This window comes from Camarhynchus parvulus, chromosome 4, assembly GCF_901933205.1.
Source record: "Camarhynchus parvulus chromosome 4, STF_HiC, whole genome shotgun sequence".
Lineage (NCBI taxonomy): Eukaryota > Metazoa > Chordata > Aves > Passeriformes > Thraupidae > Camarhynchus > Camarhynchus parvulus.
In genome coordinates, this window is record NC_044574.1 from 48,589,335 (window position 1) to 48,605,184 (window position 15,850).

Sequence of the window (15,850 nt, forward strand, 5' to 3'; positions counted from 1 at the left end):
CACACCCTCCAGTTCTCACCTTTAATCCATGAATAACCAGCCACAGCCACAAAGAACTGTCAAAAACCAGCTTTGCCACTGAAGCCATTTCAGGCAGAAAACAAGTTTTCCGTGGCTGGAAAGGTCTCACGGAAGAGTCTCATGCCTCCACCCAGAGATGTCCCTCTCCATGGCCCCTCTGGCCATAGGCCCCTCCATGCCCCAGCGCCAGCCACACACTCATCCATATGCCCCACTCAAGACAAGCACCTTTCCATGCCGGCCCTGGCCATGTCCCCCGAGCCACCTCAAGACACATTTACCCCCCTGTCCTCCCCTAGCCGTGTCCACCCCCTTCCCAGGGACACACACTCCCTCCCGCACTTAGATCCCAAAACTATGCTGTGCTGGCACTTTGAGCCACAGACCCCGTGCGGCATTCCGTGTTCGTACCCACGGAGACACCCCGGGAGGGGAACACGGACAGGAGCAGAGCGCCTGCAGAGAGGCTGCCAGGGCTCCCTCATGAGGGGACACTACCTCCGCCTCGGCCGCGCGCCCTTTCCCCGCCCACCGGCCTTTTCCCGCCAATCAGCTCTCGCTGCCCCCGAGCCTTGGCCAATCGTGACCCGCACGCCCGGGCGCCCCGCCCCCCCGCCCACCGCGAGGGCCGCTCCTTCCGGGCCAGCGCCGCCGCTTCCGGCGTGCCGTGCCCGCGGCGGGGCCGTGCAGCCGCTATGGTGCGGGCGTTCGTGCTGCTGGCGCCGGGCGGGCCCGCCCCCTGCCGCGTGCTGTACGCGCGCACCTTCGGGACTCCCCCCGGTGCCGGCCCCGGGGGCCCCCGGCAGCGCCTCCGCCGCAAGGAGCAGCTGCTGGCCGTGGCCAGGTACTCGCGGGACATCGGCCCCCGCGGGAATCCCCTTCCTGCGCATGCGGGTGGGACAGCCGGCACCGTGTGCTCTCCGTCTCCTGAGCCCTCTGAACTTGAGACGCCTTCTCCCTCTCCTCCCTCCCCACAGCCGTGATATACACAGTTTGTTTGATGGGAAGGCTCTTGGGCATTGCCTGACCCCCAGGGCTGGGACACCCCTTGACTGTGGGACGCCTTCCATTCCTGAGTAGAGCCTGTGGCAGCTCCCCTTTCGGGGAACAGGGCTCAGCGAGAACCCCAGGTCCATGCCCCATGCTCCTTCCTTCATGGGATCCACCCTTTTGGAGATCCTGGCCTCGGCAGGACCCCTGGGACCCTGTTCCCTCGTTCTCCCAACAGAGGGGTCACTGTCCCTGGATGAGGTGGGGTCTTTAACACTAGTGTCCCCCTTTTCTCTTTCAGGCAAGTGGCCTCCCAGTGTCAACTGCTTCAGGCATCCTTGGGGCGCCCGTCCTCCCCACAGCTTCGCCAGCTACCCGATGAGCCGGTGTCCCTCCAAGATGCTCCAGGGGGTGTTTTCCAGATGCCCCCCGGAGACCCATTCCCTGAGCGGGTGACAGTAGTCTGGTTATCGGTGCTGGCCCTCGCCTTCGCCTTGGTTTGTGAACCCCAGGAGAATCTGTCGTTGGCTGAGATCACCCTGCGGCGCCTGGCTCCCCGCCTGCTGCTCTCCCTGCGCCTCCTCGGCCCCGGTGCTGACGTCCTGCTCCATCCTGATGCTGCTGATGGCCTCCTGGACCGACTCCTGCCCCATGGGCAGATGCTTTTCCTCAACGAGCGTTTCCTCCAGGCAATGGACCGAGAGCTGGGTCTCAAAGCATCCCGCTGAGCCACAGATGACATTCCTGCCTACCACCCCCAGATATTTTTGAGGGATGAGAGACAAGGGAGGGATCTGAGGTGGTCATCAAGCCCCAGTGGGATGGATGAGAAACATAGTTCTGGTATAAAGAGCAATGAGCCAGCTAAGAGCAGGGTTTTAATCCATTTATCCCCTAACACCATCATGGGAGAGCTAATAGCCATCCCCATAAATCCACCTGGAGCTAGGACAGTGCCAAGTTTCCTGCACTGCATTCCTGCACCATTCCACGTGCACATGACAGAGGGTGGAGGCTGCACGTGACCATGAATGGACGCTGTTACCCCAGCTGGGCACTGTGGGGCAGGCAGGGTTTCCTGGCAGGGGAGACATGGCTCTGGGATGGGACCTTGCCAGGGTACATGGGACAAGCAGGGGTGTGCATCCGGCCATGGGGCATTGGGGTCTCTGTGTGGGGGTCTGTGTGGGGGAATTAAATAAACAGGCATTGGGGCAGGATGTAGCCTTGTGCCCGGCACAGCAGGGTGCTTCTCCCTAGATGGTGCTGCTTGGGGCCAGGGGGCGTGTGTGACACCTTGGGAGGTGGCAGGAGTGGCACCCACCTACCCAGCTCTGCAGGGTGCAGTGGGGAGTAGGATCCTACCCTAGCAGTTTCTGGGTGCTGGGAAATCCAGGGAGCCTGGAACTGGCGTGCACAGCTCTTACACCACTGTGCTGGGAACAGGCTAGGCACTGCCAGGCCCCAAAGTGCTTTCCTTTGTAACTGCACCAGTAACGCTGGGGCACCTGAGGAGGGGTGCTGGGCACTGGGCTTCAGCCATGGTGGGTCTCTGGCTGCGCCAGGGGATCTCACTGTGTGCTGGAGGTGTGGGGACATTGCAGCCCACTGTGGCATCCCCCCCTTAAGGGGAAGGGAGCACCGTCTTCACCTTCCCATGTGATAGCAGCTGTCACATGCTGCACCCACAACTGGCTTGATTACAACCAAGAGCCAAAGAGACATTGTCCTGGAGTGTTTCAATGGTGTTAGCAATTAATTGTTGATGAGAATCAACTGGAATCTGAATGTATGGGCCATTACTGTGTCTTCACTGATAGGATTCCAGTTGCTGGATTTCAGTATCACCTGGTTTATGGCCAAAATTCTCTTGCAAATCAGCCACCTGAATTGGATCAAATGGGATAGTTATTTGTGTGTGGTTTTCCTTTCCACCCTGAGGTCTAGTAGATTCAGGGGGAATTGAAGGAGATGAAGAATCATCTTTTCCCAATTCTTTGTCGTGGGAATTGCCCTGTATGTTTCCAACCCATGTAAGTCTGCCAGACTTTTCCTGGAACTTTGATATCATGGTCACCAAATATGGCACCGTTTTGGTAGCAGTTTGCTGACCCTGTCCATTATCTGTATTTCAGTTTTAAGTAAAGGTCATAATGTTATTTCCTCATCATCAGATGAAAATGTTACATGTATTTTTTGTCAGGGTAACAGACCCATTTTCTATCTTCCAACTCCCTCCCTCCCTTCCAACTGGATACAGAAGGTCAGAGTTGTGAGACTGTATTTCTACAAATGGTCCAGATGCTCTGTCCTGCACTGGTGCCTCCTTTCCCAGAGACCCCACTGACCTGGCCTGGGCCAGGCACCACTTGGCTTCTGCTTCTCCTTGATCTCCTCCTGGAGCAAGAGCAGCACCTACTCCATCATGGTGGTTCCTGTACTGCACAACCTGCTGGATCAGATCATCGAGGATGGAGGAGATCAGCCTATGCAGCTCTTCCCTACAAGAGACATCAAAGGAGCACTCAGGAGGGCAGAGAGGGGGGCTACCTCTGCTTGCAGCACCCTCAGCCAGGTCCATAGCTGTGCTCTGTAGCTGAGCCAGCTCTCCTTAACCTTTACAGCTTGGGTGTGGCAGGAGGGTGGAGGTGCCAGGGCTCCTGGGCACCAGAGCGCATGGAATCCTGAGAGGTATGGGGGCCCTGGGTGGCAAAGCTGTCTCTGCACCTCCACAACCCCATGGCACAGCCCATGGCTATGGCTGGGGGAGAAGTGCAGACAGGTGGGAGGAGAGGTGATGCTGGGCTCCATTCCTGACCCCTCATGGCTTGGGCTTAGTGCCTGGCCAGCATCCACGTTACCGAAGTATCATACCAGGGATCAGGGCGTGCTCCCATGGCATTGGCAGTACCTCTGCCACGTGTGTTTTGGGCTGGACTTTGCCTGATGGGGTACTGTCCTGGCACAGGACCCAGTACTGCCCCAGGCACAGTCCTGGCACAGGTGCCATCCAGTTCGGAGGTTGTGGAGGCTGCCAGCAGGGAAGAGAGCCAGTGCTGTGTGGACCCACTGTCAGCCATGGAGCAGGAAGCTGAAATCACACAGGAGCTGGGAAGCCTCCATGGCATCCCCCTCTACAAGAGCTTCATCGAGGGCTGGCCACAGGTAAAGGCTTTCCAAGCCCGTCCAGACGACCTGCTCCTCTCCACCTACCCCAAATCGGGTGAGTGGTCCTGGGGAAGGATGCAGGGGGGACGGGGTGACATCAGCCTTTGCAATGCTGTCCCTGTGTGGCAGGCACAACGTGGCTGAGCGAGATCATGGACATGATCTACCAGGATGGCAATGTGGAGAAGTGCCGACGGGATGCCATCTACAACCGCGTGCCCTTCCTGGAGTTGAGGGCCCCTGGGGAAACAAGTGGTGAGCTTCCCTAGCCTGGCTGCCTGGCTTGGGTGGAGAGGGAACAGAGCCAGCATGGGGGTGAGGGTGCTGGAGTTCACACCTCTAAGTCCCCTGTACCACAGGTATTGAGCTGCTGGAGAACACCCCATCCCCACGGCTGGTAAAGACCCATCTCCCAGTCCAGCTCCTCCCGACCTCCTTCTGGGAGAAGGACTGCAAGGTAACGTGGCAGGTGCTCCCTGTCTCCCCATCTGGGTTGGTGGGGAGGAGGCACCACTCCGTACCTCCCAAACACATCCTTGGCTCTCTCCAGATTATCTACATGGCCCGCAACCCCAAGGATGTTGCCATCTCCTACTACTACTTCCACCAGATGGCTAAGATACACCATGACCCTGGCACGAAGGCCGAGTTCTTGGAGAACTTCATGGCTGGCAAAGGTGTGAGCTGAGCCACCTGTGGGAGGGACATCCCCTGCTACCCCTCTTTCCAGCTAATCCCTTGACTATATCCCACAGTGCCCTACGGATCCTGGTATGACCACGTGCGTGGATGGTGGGAGAAGAAGCAGGAGAAGAAGATACTCTACCTCTTCTATGAGGACATGAAAAAGGTGAGGGTGGGATGTAGGGGAAGGAGCCCTGGTTGCCCCCCAGCTTTTTTGGCAGCCTCCTCATGTCAGTCACCCTACAGGACCCACGGCAGGAGGTGCAGAAGATCTTGCAGTTCCTGGGCAAGGAGTTGGCAGAAGGAACAGTGGATAGGATTCTGCACCACACTTCCTTCCAGGAGATGAAGAAGAACCCTGCTGCCAACTATGAGACCGTGCTCCCCGCCTTGATGGATCACAGCATCTCCCCCTTCCTCCGGAAAGGTGGGGGTTCAGCTGGGGGTTTGGTGGTGGAGGATTTGGGAGGGATGTCCCTGGATTGTATTTGAGCCCCCATCTGTGGCTGCGAATATGTCATGTGTGTGAGGATTTACCCCAGTTATTTTCTTGCCCCCAGGGATCTCTGGAGACTGGAAGAACCACTTCACTGTGGCCCAGAACGAGCGCTTCGACCAGCACTACCAGGAGCTCATGGCAGGCTCTGACCTCCACTTCCAGATGGAAGTGTGAGGGGCTCATCTCCCTTCCCAGGAGGACCGTGCTTCCCCCCTTGCTCTCCCAGTGGGGAGGATGGATCCAGATGGCGATTCTTGCACTAATTCACTTTTCCCCCTGCAATAAATTGTGATAAACAGAGGTTGAGTTATTGCCTTCAGGGAAAATGAGGGTGGGGCTTGGACCCCCTGAACTCTAGGCAGTGTCTGGGAACCCCTTCATGGTCATCAGGAGAGAGGGTGGGCACACAGGGGATTTTTAGTGATGGTCAGGCATCACCAGGAGTGGGCACCTTCCCAGAAACCACCACTGGCCCCTGCCAGCTTGGGCTGCCCCAGCCTACCAAAGTGCCTGGAGGCAACAAAGATCGATGATGAGTGGAAAATCCCCAGAGCACCAGCGAATCCAGTGCTGCCGCAGCCCTTGCATGCACAGGAGCTTTCATGCCTCTGGGTTGGGGCAGGTTTCTTGACCGAGTGGGTGGTGATCAGGCTCTCCTTGGCCCAGCTGGAGCTTGGCAGCCCATGGTCTGGGGGAACAAAGGTGAAGGGAAACAGCTCCCTGCTGCTATGTGGCTAGGCTCAGCAACATCACTGTCCTTGCTGGATAAAGAACACACCTTTCAACCTGGCTGCACTGTGCCCTGGCTGCACTGCATCTGGGATGCCTGGAGCAAACCAGTCCCTGTCCCACTGGGGGCAAGGGTGTGCTTTGGAGCCCCACGTCCCCATTTACACCCCATTTCTGGCTGGTTCTTCAGTTTCCAAGGCTGCAGCTTCTTGGCAAGACAGCCTCATGGGGTTGTTCTATCCTGAAAGATGCAGCCCAGATCCAACTGCTAAAGAGCAGCAGCGCTATGAAGGGACCTGCCTCACAGAAATAAATCCTTTTCACACATTCATGTAAATGCCATGATGCCTTCCACTGGAAGATGTGCTTACCCAGCTCCTGGCTTTGCACATGCAGCCAATTTTGCTGGCACGTGGACAGCAAAACCCTTGAACACCTGCCGTGGCATGCCTCATCTTACCAGGAACTTGGCCCTGGAGATAAATCAGGGACGTTTTTCTCAAGGGTGCCAACAGCTGAGCTGCTGGCCCTGCCCAGCTGCCATCTCTCCTGCGCTTCCCACTCCCTCCCAGCTAAGGTAAGGAAGAACATTTCGCCACCATCGGCACCATTAAACACTTTTCCCAAGAGCACTTGTGCTTTGCAACCCCGCAAACTTTGGATCCGTATTTGAGTGGAGTAGCGGTACAACCAAAGCCTGAACCCCACATCCCGCTCACAAGCCCCACGTCGGTGTGAGGAGCTGGGGACGTCCACGCAGGTGACTCTTGGACCAGGACAGGGTGATGATGTTCAATCTCCCGGGATGTGGGTTGGGATTTCCTCCCTTTGTTTACTTCAGCGGGTGGAGAGGGAAGCTGTGATTTCCACTCCCGCTGCCCGTGTGCGTCCCGACGGGTGCTGAGCACGGACAGCTCATCACAGGTATTTGGGGACCGTCCTTAACCCGCTCGCCCCTTCCCCGCGCTCCTCCCACCACAGCACCGGGGCCGGGTCGCTCCAGGCTCCTGTCCCAGCGGCCTCCCCCGGTGCTTCCATCTTCTGGGCTGGGGAAGGAAATTAACAAATCCCGCCCCGTAAGCGGCGGGGCAACCTTTGCCTCCTCCCTGCCAGAGCGCCCGGAAAAGAGGCAAGTGGCCGGGGAGCTTTGGGCACGGCGTTTCGGGGGGCTCTGGCCTCATAAGCCGGGGGCCAACGGGGGTGGGTACGGGGGCGCCGTGTCCCCGCAAGCCCCCAGGAGATGGGAGCAAGACACCAAGCTTCTCTCCAAAAATCACAGCGTGGGGGTTTTGCCGCTGGCATGTCCAGCGTTTCTGTCCTGAGCCGTGGGTGGAAAGGCTTCACAGGGAGAGAGTTCTGAGTTCTGCTCCTCATTCCTGTCTCTGTCAAACCCTCACTCAAGTCCCCTGAAAGCAAGACTTCCTCCTGTGTGCTGCCGTACGATACGGAGATGGGGAGGAAAAAGCAAAGAGAAAGCAGCCTGCCGCTCCAGCCAGGAATGCCCCTGAGAGTTTTTATACCCAGGAACAGCGCTGCCAGCTTGGTATGGGCAGCTGCCCACTGCCTGTCTGACCGGAGGCCCCCAGAGTCTGACCATGCCCTTCCACTCTCCCAGCACTGCACCTGGGCCCCAAAACCCCCACAGAACACAGGTGCCACCTCCTGCAATGCCAGCAAGCAGGGCATGGTTTCCCTCCTAAGGCCAGGATGGCTGGGTACAGCAGGAATTTTGGGGCCCCCAAGGAAGGAGATGGCCCCATGATGCTCCTGGCTCCAGCCAGCCCTGTCCCATGTCCCTGTCCCCAGCAGGATGGCCGATTCAGACACCTACTTGCGGCAGCCCTGGCGCACCGTGCACGGCATCCCCATGGTCAATGCCTTTTCCCACAACTGGGAACGGATTGACACCTTCCAGAGCCGCCCTGAGGACATTGTGGTGGTCACCTACCCCAAATCTGGTGAGCGTGCCCAGGCACCAAAGGAGGGCCAGGCTCAGGGAGGGAGCCCATGCTGCAGGTGCCTGGGCTGGGACTGGGGTGTGCCAAAAGGCAACGCTGGTAGATGGTGACCCTCTGGTGCCTGAGATGGGTCTCCAGTGGGAATGGCATCAGCTGGACACCCAACCTCTCCCCACCAGGCACCACCTGGGTCAGTGAGATCATGGACATGGTCCTGAAAGGCGGTGACCCGGAAAAGTGCAAGCAGGATCACATTGTGAACCGGGTGCCCATGATGGAGTTTGCTGCCCCTGGGAAGTTACCGGCAGGTAGTGGGGTGGCAGAGGGTGGTGGGCGGCAATGGGTGCTGGATGGGGACAGGTTTGGTTTTGTATGGGAGGCCACCATAGTGGGATCACCTCTGGGGGAAATCCTTACAGGCACAGAGCAGCTGGAGGCCATGCAATCCCCTCGCATCATCAAGACCCACATCCCAGCTCATATCTTGCCCAAATCCTTCTGGGAAAACCACTGCAAGGTAACAGGCTGGAATGAACATACTTGGAGGGATCCAGCCCCCATAAGGGGGCTCCCTGCCCTGTTGGGAGCTTGCAAGTCCCCACATGCCACCAAGCTTTCTGCAGATGGTCTATGTGGGACGCAATGCCAAGGACGTGGCTGTCTCCTACTACCACTTTGATTTGATGAACAAGTTCCACCCACACCCCGGGACATGGGCCGAGTACCTGGAGGAGTTCATGGCTGGCAGAGGTGGGACAGGGCACCCCTGAGTGCATGCAGGGGCCCCTGCAGGGGACTGTCACCTACTGGCTGCTCTCCCCATGCAGTGGCATATGGTTCCTGGTACGACCACGTCAAGGGCTACTGGGAGCGCAGGAGGGATCACCCCATCCTCTACCTCTTCTACGAGGACTTGAAGGAGGTGATGGGGCAGGGGGGATGGTGGTGTGGGGTCCGGCTGTGGCAGGAGGGGTGAGTCTCAGCCTGTGTCGCACAGGACCTCCGCCGGGAGGTTGCCAAGGTGGCCCAGTTCCTGGGGCAGAAGCTGTCAGATGCGGCGCTGGACACCATCACCCGACACACGTCCTTCGAGGCCATGAGGGACAACCCTGCCACCAACTACACCAATATTCCCTCTGACCTCATGGACCAGAGCGTGTCGCCCTTCATGCGCAAAGGTGAGCGGCTGCGGGGGCCTGGCGCACTGCCTGCCCCGGCCCCTGCTGAGCCCCATCTCTCCTGGCCACAGGCACCACCGGGGACTGGAAGAACCACTTCACCGTGGCCCAGAACGAGCGCTTTGAGCAGGACTATGCGCAGAAGATGTCAGGCACCGACCTGTGCTTCCGCACTCAGATCTGAGGGGACGCCGCCGGACGCCCCCCAGATCTGCCCTGTGCTGCGGTGGCACTGCTGCCGTTCCTTCCCTCCCCTGGAAGTGCTGGAGAGAAATAAAATGTGCTCCCTGACCCTGCCATGGGGTGCTGCTCACGGTCCTGAGCCTCTGCTGATCCCAACCCAGGTGTCCCCCTGAGGCTGCTGTTCTCTTCTTGGGCTGGGGACAAGCAGGTGTCCCCCCTCAGCCACTGTGGTGGGGGGATTGCCAGCAGCAGCTCATGGGATTGCAGAAGGTTTTGACAAAACTGTGTAGGAGGAGCATGCTGGGTTGGTGTGGGCAGTGAGAGGTGTCCTTGTCCCCTCACACAGCAGGATGTTTCCTGGGACCTGTGGGGCTGAGATGTCCTCTGTGGCCCTGCCTGCAGGTCAGTGGCTGCCGGTTTCTCCCTGCCCTCGCTCCTCCCTCTCTGCAGCTGCTGGGCTGGTAAATATTACTGCCCTCAGCGCCCTGCCTCTTTCCTTCTCCTTCCTGCAATTACCGAGGGAGGCCCCAACTCTCCCTGTCCTCTGCTGTCACCCTCCTGCAGTCACCGTCCCGGCGTCACCCTCCCTGCACAGAGCAGCAGGTCTGAGGTGAGACGGGTGTCCCGGGGTGCCCTGTGGGTGCTCTGCCCATGCTCAGCTCTACAGAGCTGCGTGCTGCAGGGTCCAGGGTGGTGGGTTTGGGGCATTTTGTGTTTGTGTGCAGTCAGCAGCCCTAAACCTTCCCCTGACCTGTGATCTCCTGCTATATCCCCAGGGACTAGTTCCCTGCTCTCCAGGGGCGCTGAGGCAAGGGAAGAGGTGCTGTTCTAGTCTAGTCCCCTAGGACTGGGTGATGCTAGCACACTCTGGGTGCCCCTGTCCTTGCTGGGGCTCTGGGTGTGCTCCTGTTCCCACAGCTGGGATCCCTGTTCCCAGCGGTGAGTGCCGCGATGGCTGCGATGACGTCTGGTCTGTGCTCTGGTGCTATCACCGCCACTCCCTGAGCAGGCACAGGGCCAGGTGACCGGGCTGCCCTGGCTCATAGACACCCTGAGAGGGGCGGGGGGAACCTGCCCTCATCAGCCATCCCTGTCCCATGTCCCTGTCCCCAGCAGGATGGCCGATTCAGACACCTACTTGCGGCAGCCCCAGCTCACAGTGCACGGCATCCCCATGGTCAATGCCTTTTCCCACAACTGGGAACGGATTGACACCTTCCAGAGCCACCCTGAGGACATTGTGGTGGTCACCTATCCCAAATCTGGTGAGCATCCTCAAGGCAGTACCAGATGTGCTGGTACTGGGTGGGCAAGTGTGTTGTTCAGCTGAGACCCACTGCCTGGGTGTATGCGGCACATTTAGAGGCTGTCAGGACAGAGTTGCGTAGGATTTCTCTTGTCCCCCATGGCTTCTGGTTGAGGTCTGAGGGATTTTCAGTGCTGAGACGCCCAATGCTGCCCTGGCTGCTTTCCTTTATGGTTTCCTTTCCCCAGGCACCACCTGGGTCAGTGAGATTGTGGATATGATCCTGCAAGGCGGAGATCCTGAGAAGTGCAAGAGGGACATTATCAGCAAGAGAGTGCCCATGCTGGAGTTCTCTGCCCCTGGGAAGATGGCAGCAGGTAGTGAGGTGCAGGGGTACCCCACAGGGGCTGAGTCCCAAGGGTCTTTGCCAAGGGCCCACTGAGGAATTGCTCTGGGATCCCCCAGGAACAGACCTGCTGGCCACCATGCCCTCACCCCGTGTGGTGAAGACTCACCTGCCGGCATATATCCTGCCCAAATCCTTCTGGGAGAACCGCTGCAAGGTAACGCCCAACCCTTGTCCCAGCCCTGGAGGGAATTGCAGCAGCCCTGTTCCCCTGAGACAGGACTCCCCACTGCTACCTCCAGCATCTTAAGTGTTCGTGGGAGATCTAGGAGCTGGAACGTCCTTCCTGTTGGGGGTCCTGGGGCTGCCCCTCATATGTCCATGGCCCATCTGCAGATGGTCTATGTGGGACGCAATGCCAAGGACGTGGCTGTCTCCTACTACCACTTTGATTTGATGAACAAGTTGCTGCCACACCCTGGGACATGGGCCGAGTACCTGGAGGAGTTCATGGCTGGCAGAGGTGGGACAGGGCACCCCTGAGTGCATGCAGGGGCCCCTGCAGGGGACTGTCACCTACTGGCTGCTCTCCCCATGCAGTGGCATATGGTTCCTGGTACGACCACGTCAAGGGCTACTGGGAGCGCAGGAGGGATCACCCCATCCTCTACCTCTTCTACGAGGACTTGAAGGAGGTGATGGGGCAGGGGGGATGGTGGTGTGGGGTCCGGCTGTGGCAGGAGGGGTGAGTCTCAGCCTGTGTCGCACAGGACCTCCGCCGGGAGGTTGCCAAGGTGGCCCAGTTCCTGGGGCAGAAGCTGTCAGATGCGGCGCTGGACACCATCACCCGACACACGTCCTTCGAGGCCATGAGGGACAACCCTGCCACCAACTACACCAATATTCCCTCTGACCTCATGGACCAGAGCGTGTCGCCCTTCATGCGCAAAGGTGAGCGGCTGCGGGGGCCTGGCGCACTGCCTGCCCCGGCCCCTGCTGAGCCCCATCTCTCCTGGCCACAGGCACCACCGGGGACTGGAAGAACCACTTCACCGTGGCCCAGAACGAGCGCTTTGAGCAGGACTATGCGCAGAAGATGTCAGGCACCGACCTGTGCTTCCGCACTCAGATCTGAGGGGACGCCGCCGGACGCCCCCCAGATCTGCCCTGTGCTGCGGTGGCACTGCTGCCGTTCCTTCCCTCCCCTGGAAGTGCTGGAGAGAAATAAAATGTGCTCCCTGACCCTGCCATGGGGTGCTGCTCACGGTCCTGAGCCTCTGCTGATCCCAACCCAGGTGTCCCCCTGAGGCTGCTGTTCTCTTCTTGGGCTGGGGACAAGCAGGTGTCCCCCCTCAGCCACTGTGGTGGGGGGATTGCCAGCAGCAGCTCATGGGATTGCAGAAGGTTTTGACAAAACTGCATGTGGGGAACATGCTGGGTTCCTCCCCCCCCTCACACAGCAGGATGTTTCCTGGGACCTGTGGGGCTGAGCAGTACTGGTGGGGCTGAGATGTCCTCTGTGGCCCTGCCTGCAGGTCAGTGGCTGCCGGTTTCTCCCTGCCCTCGCTCCTCCCTTCCCTGCAGCCACAGCGTTGGTAAACATTACTGCCCTCAGCACCCTGCCTCTCTGCCCTTAAAAACTGCTGCTGTCACCCTCCTGTTATCACCCTCCTGGTGTCACCTTCCCCGTGTCACTCTCCCGGCGTAGAGCAGCAGCTCTTAGGTGAGACGGGTGTGCCTGGGTGCTCTGCCCATGCTCAGCTGCACAGAGCTGCATGTGTGCGGTCCTGGGTGGTGGGTTTGGGGTACTTCGGAGTGCAATCACCACCCCTAAACCTTCCCCTGCTCTGAGCTCTCCTGCAATATCCCCAGGGATATTGAGAGGGAGGTGAGGGCAGCATTCAGTTCCAGTTCACTGCTCCCCAGGGGTGCTGAGGCGAGGGAAGATGTGCTTGCTCTGGGTGATGCTGGCACGCTGTTGGGGCCCCTGTCCTTGCTGGGGCTCTGGGTGTGCTCCTGTCACTGCAGTTGGGACCCCTGTTCCCAGCAGTGGGTGCAGCGATGGCCGCGGTGCCCTCTGGTGCTATCACTGCTGCACCCTGGGCAGGAATGGTGTCTGGTGACCAGGCTGCCCTGGCCATTGCAGCCTCCCTGCTCTTTCCCCAGATCCTTCCTGCCCCAGCAGCAACTCTCCCACTAAAACAAACGATTGGCAGGATGACTGGGAAAGTGACGCGGAAAGGCTTGCCATGGGAGTATGAACAGCAAACATCCATGAAAAGGTGGAATGGAGAGAGAAACTCCTCCCTTTTGGGCTGGTCTAGATGAGTCTCATCTTGTCCATACCCATGGGATTTGTAGATTTTCCCATCACCATAGCATGCAGCTTTCCCTGGGAGATTGGACAGATACTGGCAAGACAGGAGTGTGCCACATCTGCAGGGAGCTTGGGCAAGTCTGCTGCTGCTCCTCACTGACAAGAACAGGGTGCAGCACCTATTCTTCCAACAACAATGCAGATTCCTAGCAGGGACACGAAGCTTGGCCTGAACCTTCTCTCACTTCTTTAATGTTTTGGCTTTGCAGAGTGGAAATGGCTTCCATGCCAGTCACCCTGATTGCTGTTGTTTACCTGCCAAGGTGCCCCTGCAGCATTACAGCAGCAGTGAAGAGAGTTCATAGAATCTTAAAATGAAAGAAAAAATCCAAGTGTCTATAAACTTACCCTGTTTTTTTCATCCTGCAATAACAGTGCAGAGGTAAAAAGATACAATTTATTCAAGAAAGATGGTCATGGTGAGGCAATTTCATCTCATTAATTTTGCTGTAGTTTCCCTAAACCCCAGGGATTACAAAGCACTTGTGCTTTTACTGAGCGCATGCACATGTGACTTTGCAGAATTGCTCAATCCTGTCACATCTGCATGTAGGGATGAGCCAACTTTGAAATTTTCCCAATTTAGTATACTCCCTTCCTGCCAACACCCCCCCATCCCACCAAAAAAAAAAAAAGCTAGTGAAGACTTTTTAATGTCTGCTTTCAGACCTTTCAGACCAGAAGTTGTTTCATTGCATTAAGTGAAAGGGAAAGCACAGAGTCATTCGGTGCTTCTTCAGGGCAAAAGCTTCCCTTTCCCACCCTGGCCCAGAATTTCTGAGGTGCTGGCTGGCATGGAGGTTTCCTAGAAATCAAAGTGCCATGCACACTGGAAGCCCCAGCCAGCCAGCACAATGGTGAAGAGACCCGTGTGTGGAAAACATCAGTTTGCATTGCCTAACTTTTGCATGAGGGCCTTAGCCTTGAAAAGCCTGTTGTTTTTTAACAAGGCCGGAGGTTGCATCACTGTCTGCAGCACTTCTGTTAGTAACGGTTAGATGTGTGAAATACAGACACTTAACACCATCTACTTTCTTCTGCTCCACTTCTCTCTTATGTACTAGATTTTGTACTTTAATCCTCTCAAAATGCTTATCTTCTCTGATCTGAGTAATCTGAGTATCATCTTTAGAGCTGGCCATGGAAACAAGACAATTTTAACTCTTCGGTTCCCCTAGCAATTGCTCTTGTTTGCTGTGGAGGAATTTGATACTAAGGGGTTGGAAACAAAAAACAAGTTCCCATCTAAGTTTTTTTTCCACGGAAGTGGTCACAGCGCCAAGACTGAGGGAGTTCAAGAAGCATTTGGACAATGCTCTCAGGCATGGTGTGATTCTTGGGGCTGTCCTCTGCAGGGGCAGGAGTTGGACTTCAGTTATCCCTGTGAGTCCCTTCCAGCTCAGGATGGATTCTATGGCTCTGTGATCTGCTCTAGCTCACATGAACATGGCCTTTCAGTAGTTGCTGGGAAGATTATAAGTTTCTTATAGGACTTCATATAATAAGCTATATTAGCCTGAAAAAAAATCTTACTCTGGATACAGAGGTCTGTGGAGAGACTGTAGTGAAATTCCTGGCTGTAAGGCCAAATTATGGTTGAAACACCCTGGCATAATAGTCCTGGATTCTGAGGGTTTAGAAAAATCCCTGTTGAATATTATGGACAATACTTAAAAATCATTGAAATGCATCTTTAGATTCCGATATTTTCAGGTTATTAAACGCTTGCCTAGATCTCCAGAATCAAGGGCCACAGAGCCAACACAGGTAACGTACCAACTTTTGGAAATTTGCACAGACAACACCAACTTTTGAAAACCTCTGCAAACAAACCACAAGATTCACTCTTTGTTCCTGTTGACAGTTTATATACATATCTACTATGTAACAAACAATTTTGTTTGTTACATAGTAACAAACCTGGGACCATAAAGGGAGTAAAAAAGTATTTTTAGCTGTCAGACAACATATTTCTTACCTCTAGCATACAAAGTCTTCCAAAGAACTTGGCTCTGTAATAACATTATAGTATATCCTGGCAAGGGAAATACCATCTCAACCATTAAATTCCCAGAGCATAACAAAGACTTGAACAAGTACAGAATCCATGCCTTGTTGCCATCATCCTGTATTTTATTACTTCCTCCTTTTGAAAAGTCCAGTTGAGAGGGTAATTTACTTAAGCTCCTTCTGCCTGATAACCAATCCTGCTGAAGCAGCCCAGGCATAGAGGAGGGGAGCAGCCAGGAAAAGCAGCAAACAGGTGCAGCATATTGCACCTTGCAACTCAGAGCACAATGTTTATGTACCTTGGAGGACTCTGCTAGGTAAGAGTTTTTTGCTGCATGGCATTTGCTCCCCAAATTATGTTGGATTGAGTCTATCATAGTATGTGTGGGTTTTAGTTGCCATTTTGGCTCCAGGTGGTTAAAGAACTGCTTCCAGGCATGGTGTTTATATTCAAGGGACAA

General features: G+C 56.5%; 4 protein-coding genes across 5 annotated transcripts; all 4 read left to right on the forward strand.

Annotated features, from left to right (window-relative positions):
- The first annotated feature begins 692 nt into the window (after positions 1-692).
- On the forward strand, positions 693-3,181 carry AP5S1 (adaptor related protein complex 5 subunit sigma 1). Its single transcript, XM_030948200.1, has 2 exons — positions 693-865; positions 1,313-3,181. The coding sequence occupies exons 1-2, from the start codon at positions 717-719 to the stop codon at positions 1,737-1,739; spliced, it is 576 nt and encodes a 191-aa protein (XP_030804060.1). The 5' UTR covers positions 693-716; the 3' UTR covers positions 1,740-3,181.
- Positions 3,182-3,267: 86 nt separating this feature from the next.
- LOC115903593 (sulfotransferase 1 family member D1-like) lies at positions 3,268-5,636 on the forward strand. Its single transcript, XM_030948199.1, has 8 exons — positions 3,268-3,586; positions 3,980-4,234; positions 4,309-4,434; positions 4,539-4,636; positions 4,730-4,856; positions 4,935-5,029; positions 5,110-5,290; positions 5,424-5,636. Exons 1-8 carry the CDS (start codon positions 3,304-3,306, stop codon positions 5,534-5,536), a joined length of 1,278 nt encoding a protein of 425 aa, XP_030804059.1. The 5' UTR covers positions 3,268-3,303; the 3' UTR covers positions 5,537-5,636.
- A 1,292-nt stretch (positions 5,637-6,928) lies between these two features.
- LOC115903234 (sulfotransferase family cytosolic 1B member 1-like) lies at positions 6,929-9,518 on the forward strand. Its single transcript, XM_030947543.1, has 8 exons — positions 6,929-7,015; positions 7,901-8,049; positions 8,229-8,357; positions 8,469-8,566; positions 8,673-8,799; positions 8,877-8,971; positions 9,047-9,227; positions 9,299-9,518. Exons 2-8 carry the CDS (start codon positions 7,902-7,904, stop codon positions 9,409-9,411), a joined length of 891 nt encoding a protein of 296 aa, XP_030803403.1. The 5' UTR covers positions 6,929-7,015; position 7,901; the 3' UTR covers positions 9,412-9,518.
- A 430-nt stretch (positions 9,519-9,948) lies between these two features.
- On the forward strand, positions 9,949-12,244 carry LOC115903249 (sulfotransferase family cytosolic 1B member 1-like). 2 transcript variants are annotated; one of them, XM_030947567.1, is made up of 8 exons: positions 9,949-10,020; positions 10,527-10,675; positions 10,905-11,033; positions 11,122-11,219; positions 11,399-11,525; positions 11,603-11,697; positions 11,773-11,953; positions 12,025-12,244. In XM_030947567.1, exons 2-8 carry the CDS (start codon positions 10,528-10,530, stop codon positions 12,135-12,137), a joined length of 891 nt encoding a protein of 296 aa, XP_030803427.1. In that variant the 5' UTR covers positions 9,949-10,020; position 10,527; the 3' UTR covers positions 12,138-12,244. The 2 variants fall into 2 exon arrangements, with proteins under 2 accessions (XP_030803427.1, XP_030803428.1); XM_030947568.1 differs by lacking the exon at positions 9,949-10,020 and having other exon boundaries at positions 10,491-10,675; positions 10,905-11,036; positions 11,128-11,219.
- The last annotated feature ends 3,606 nt before the right edge of the window (positions 12,245-15,850 follow it).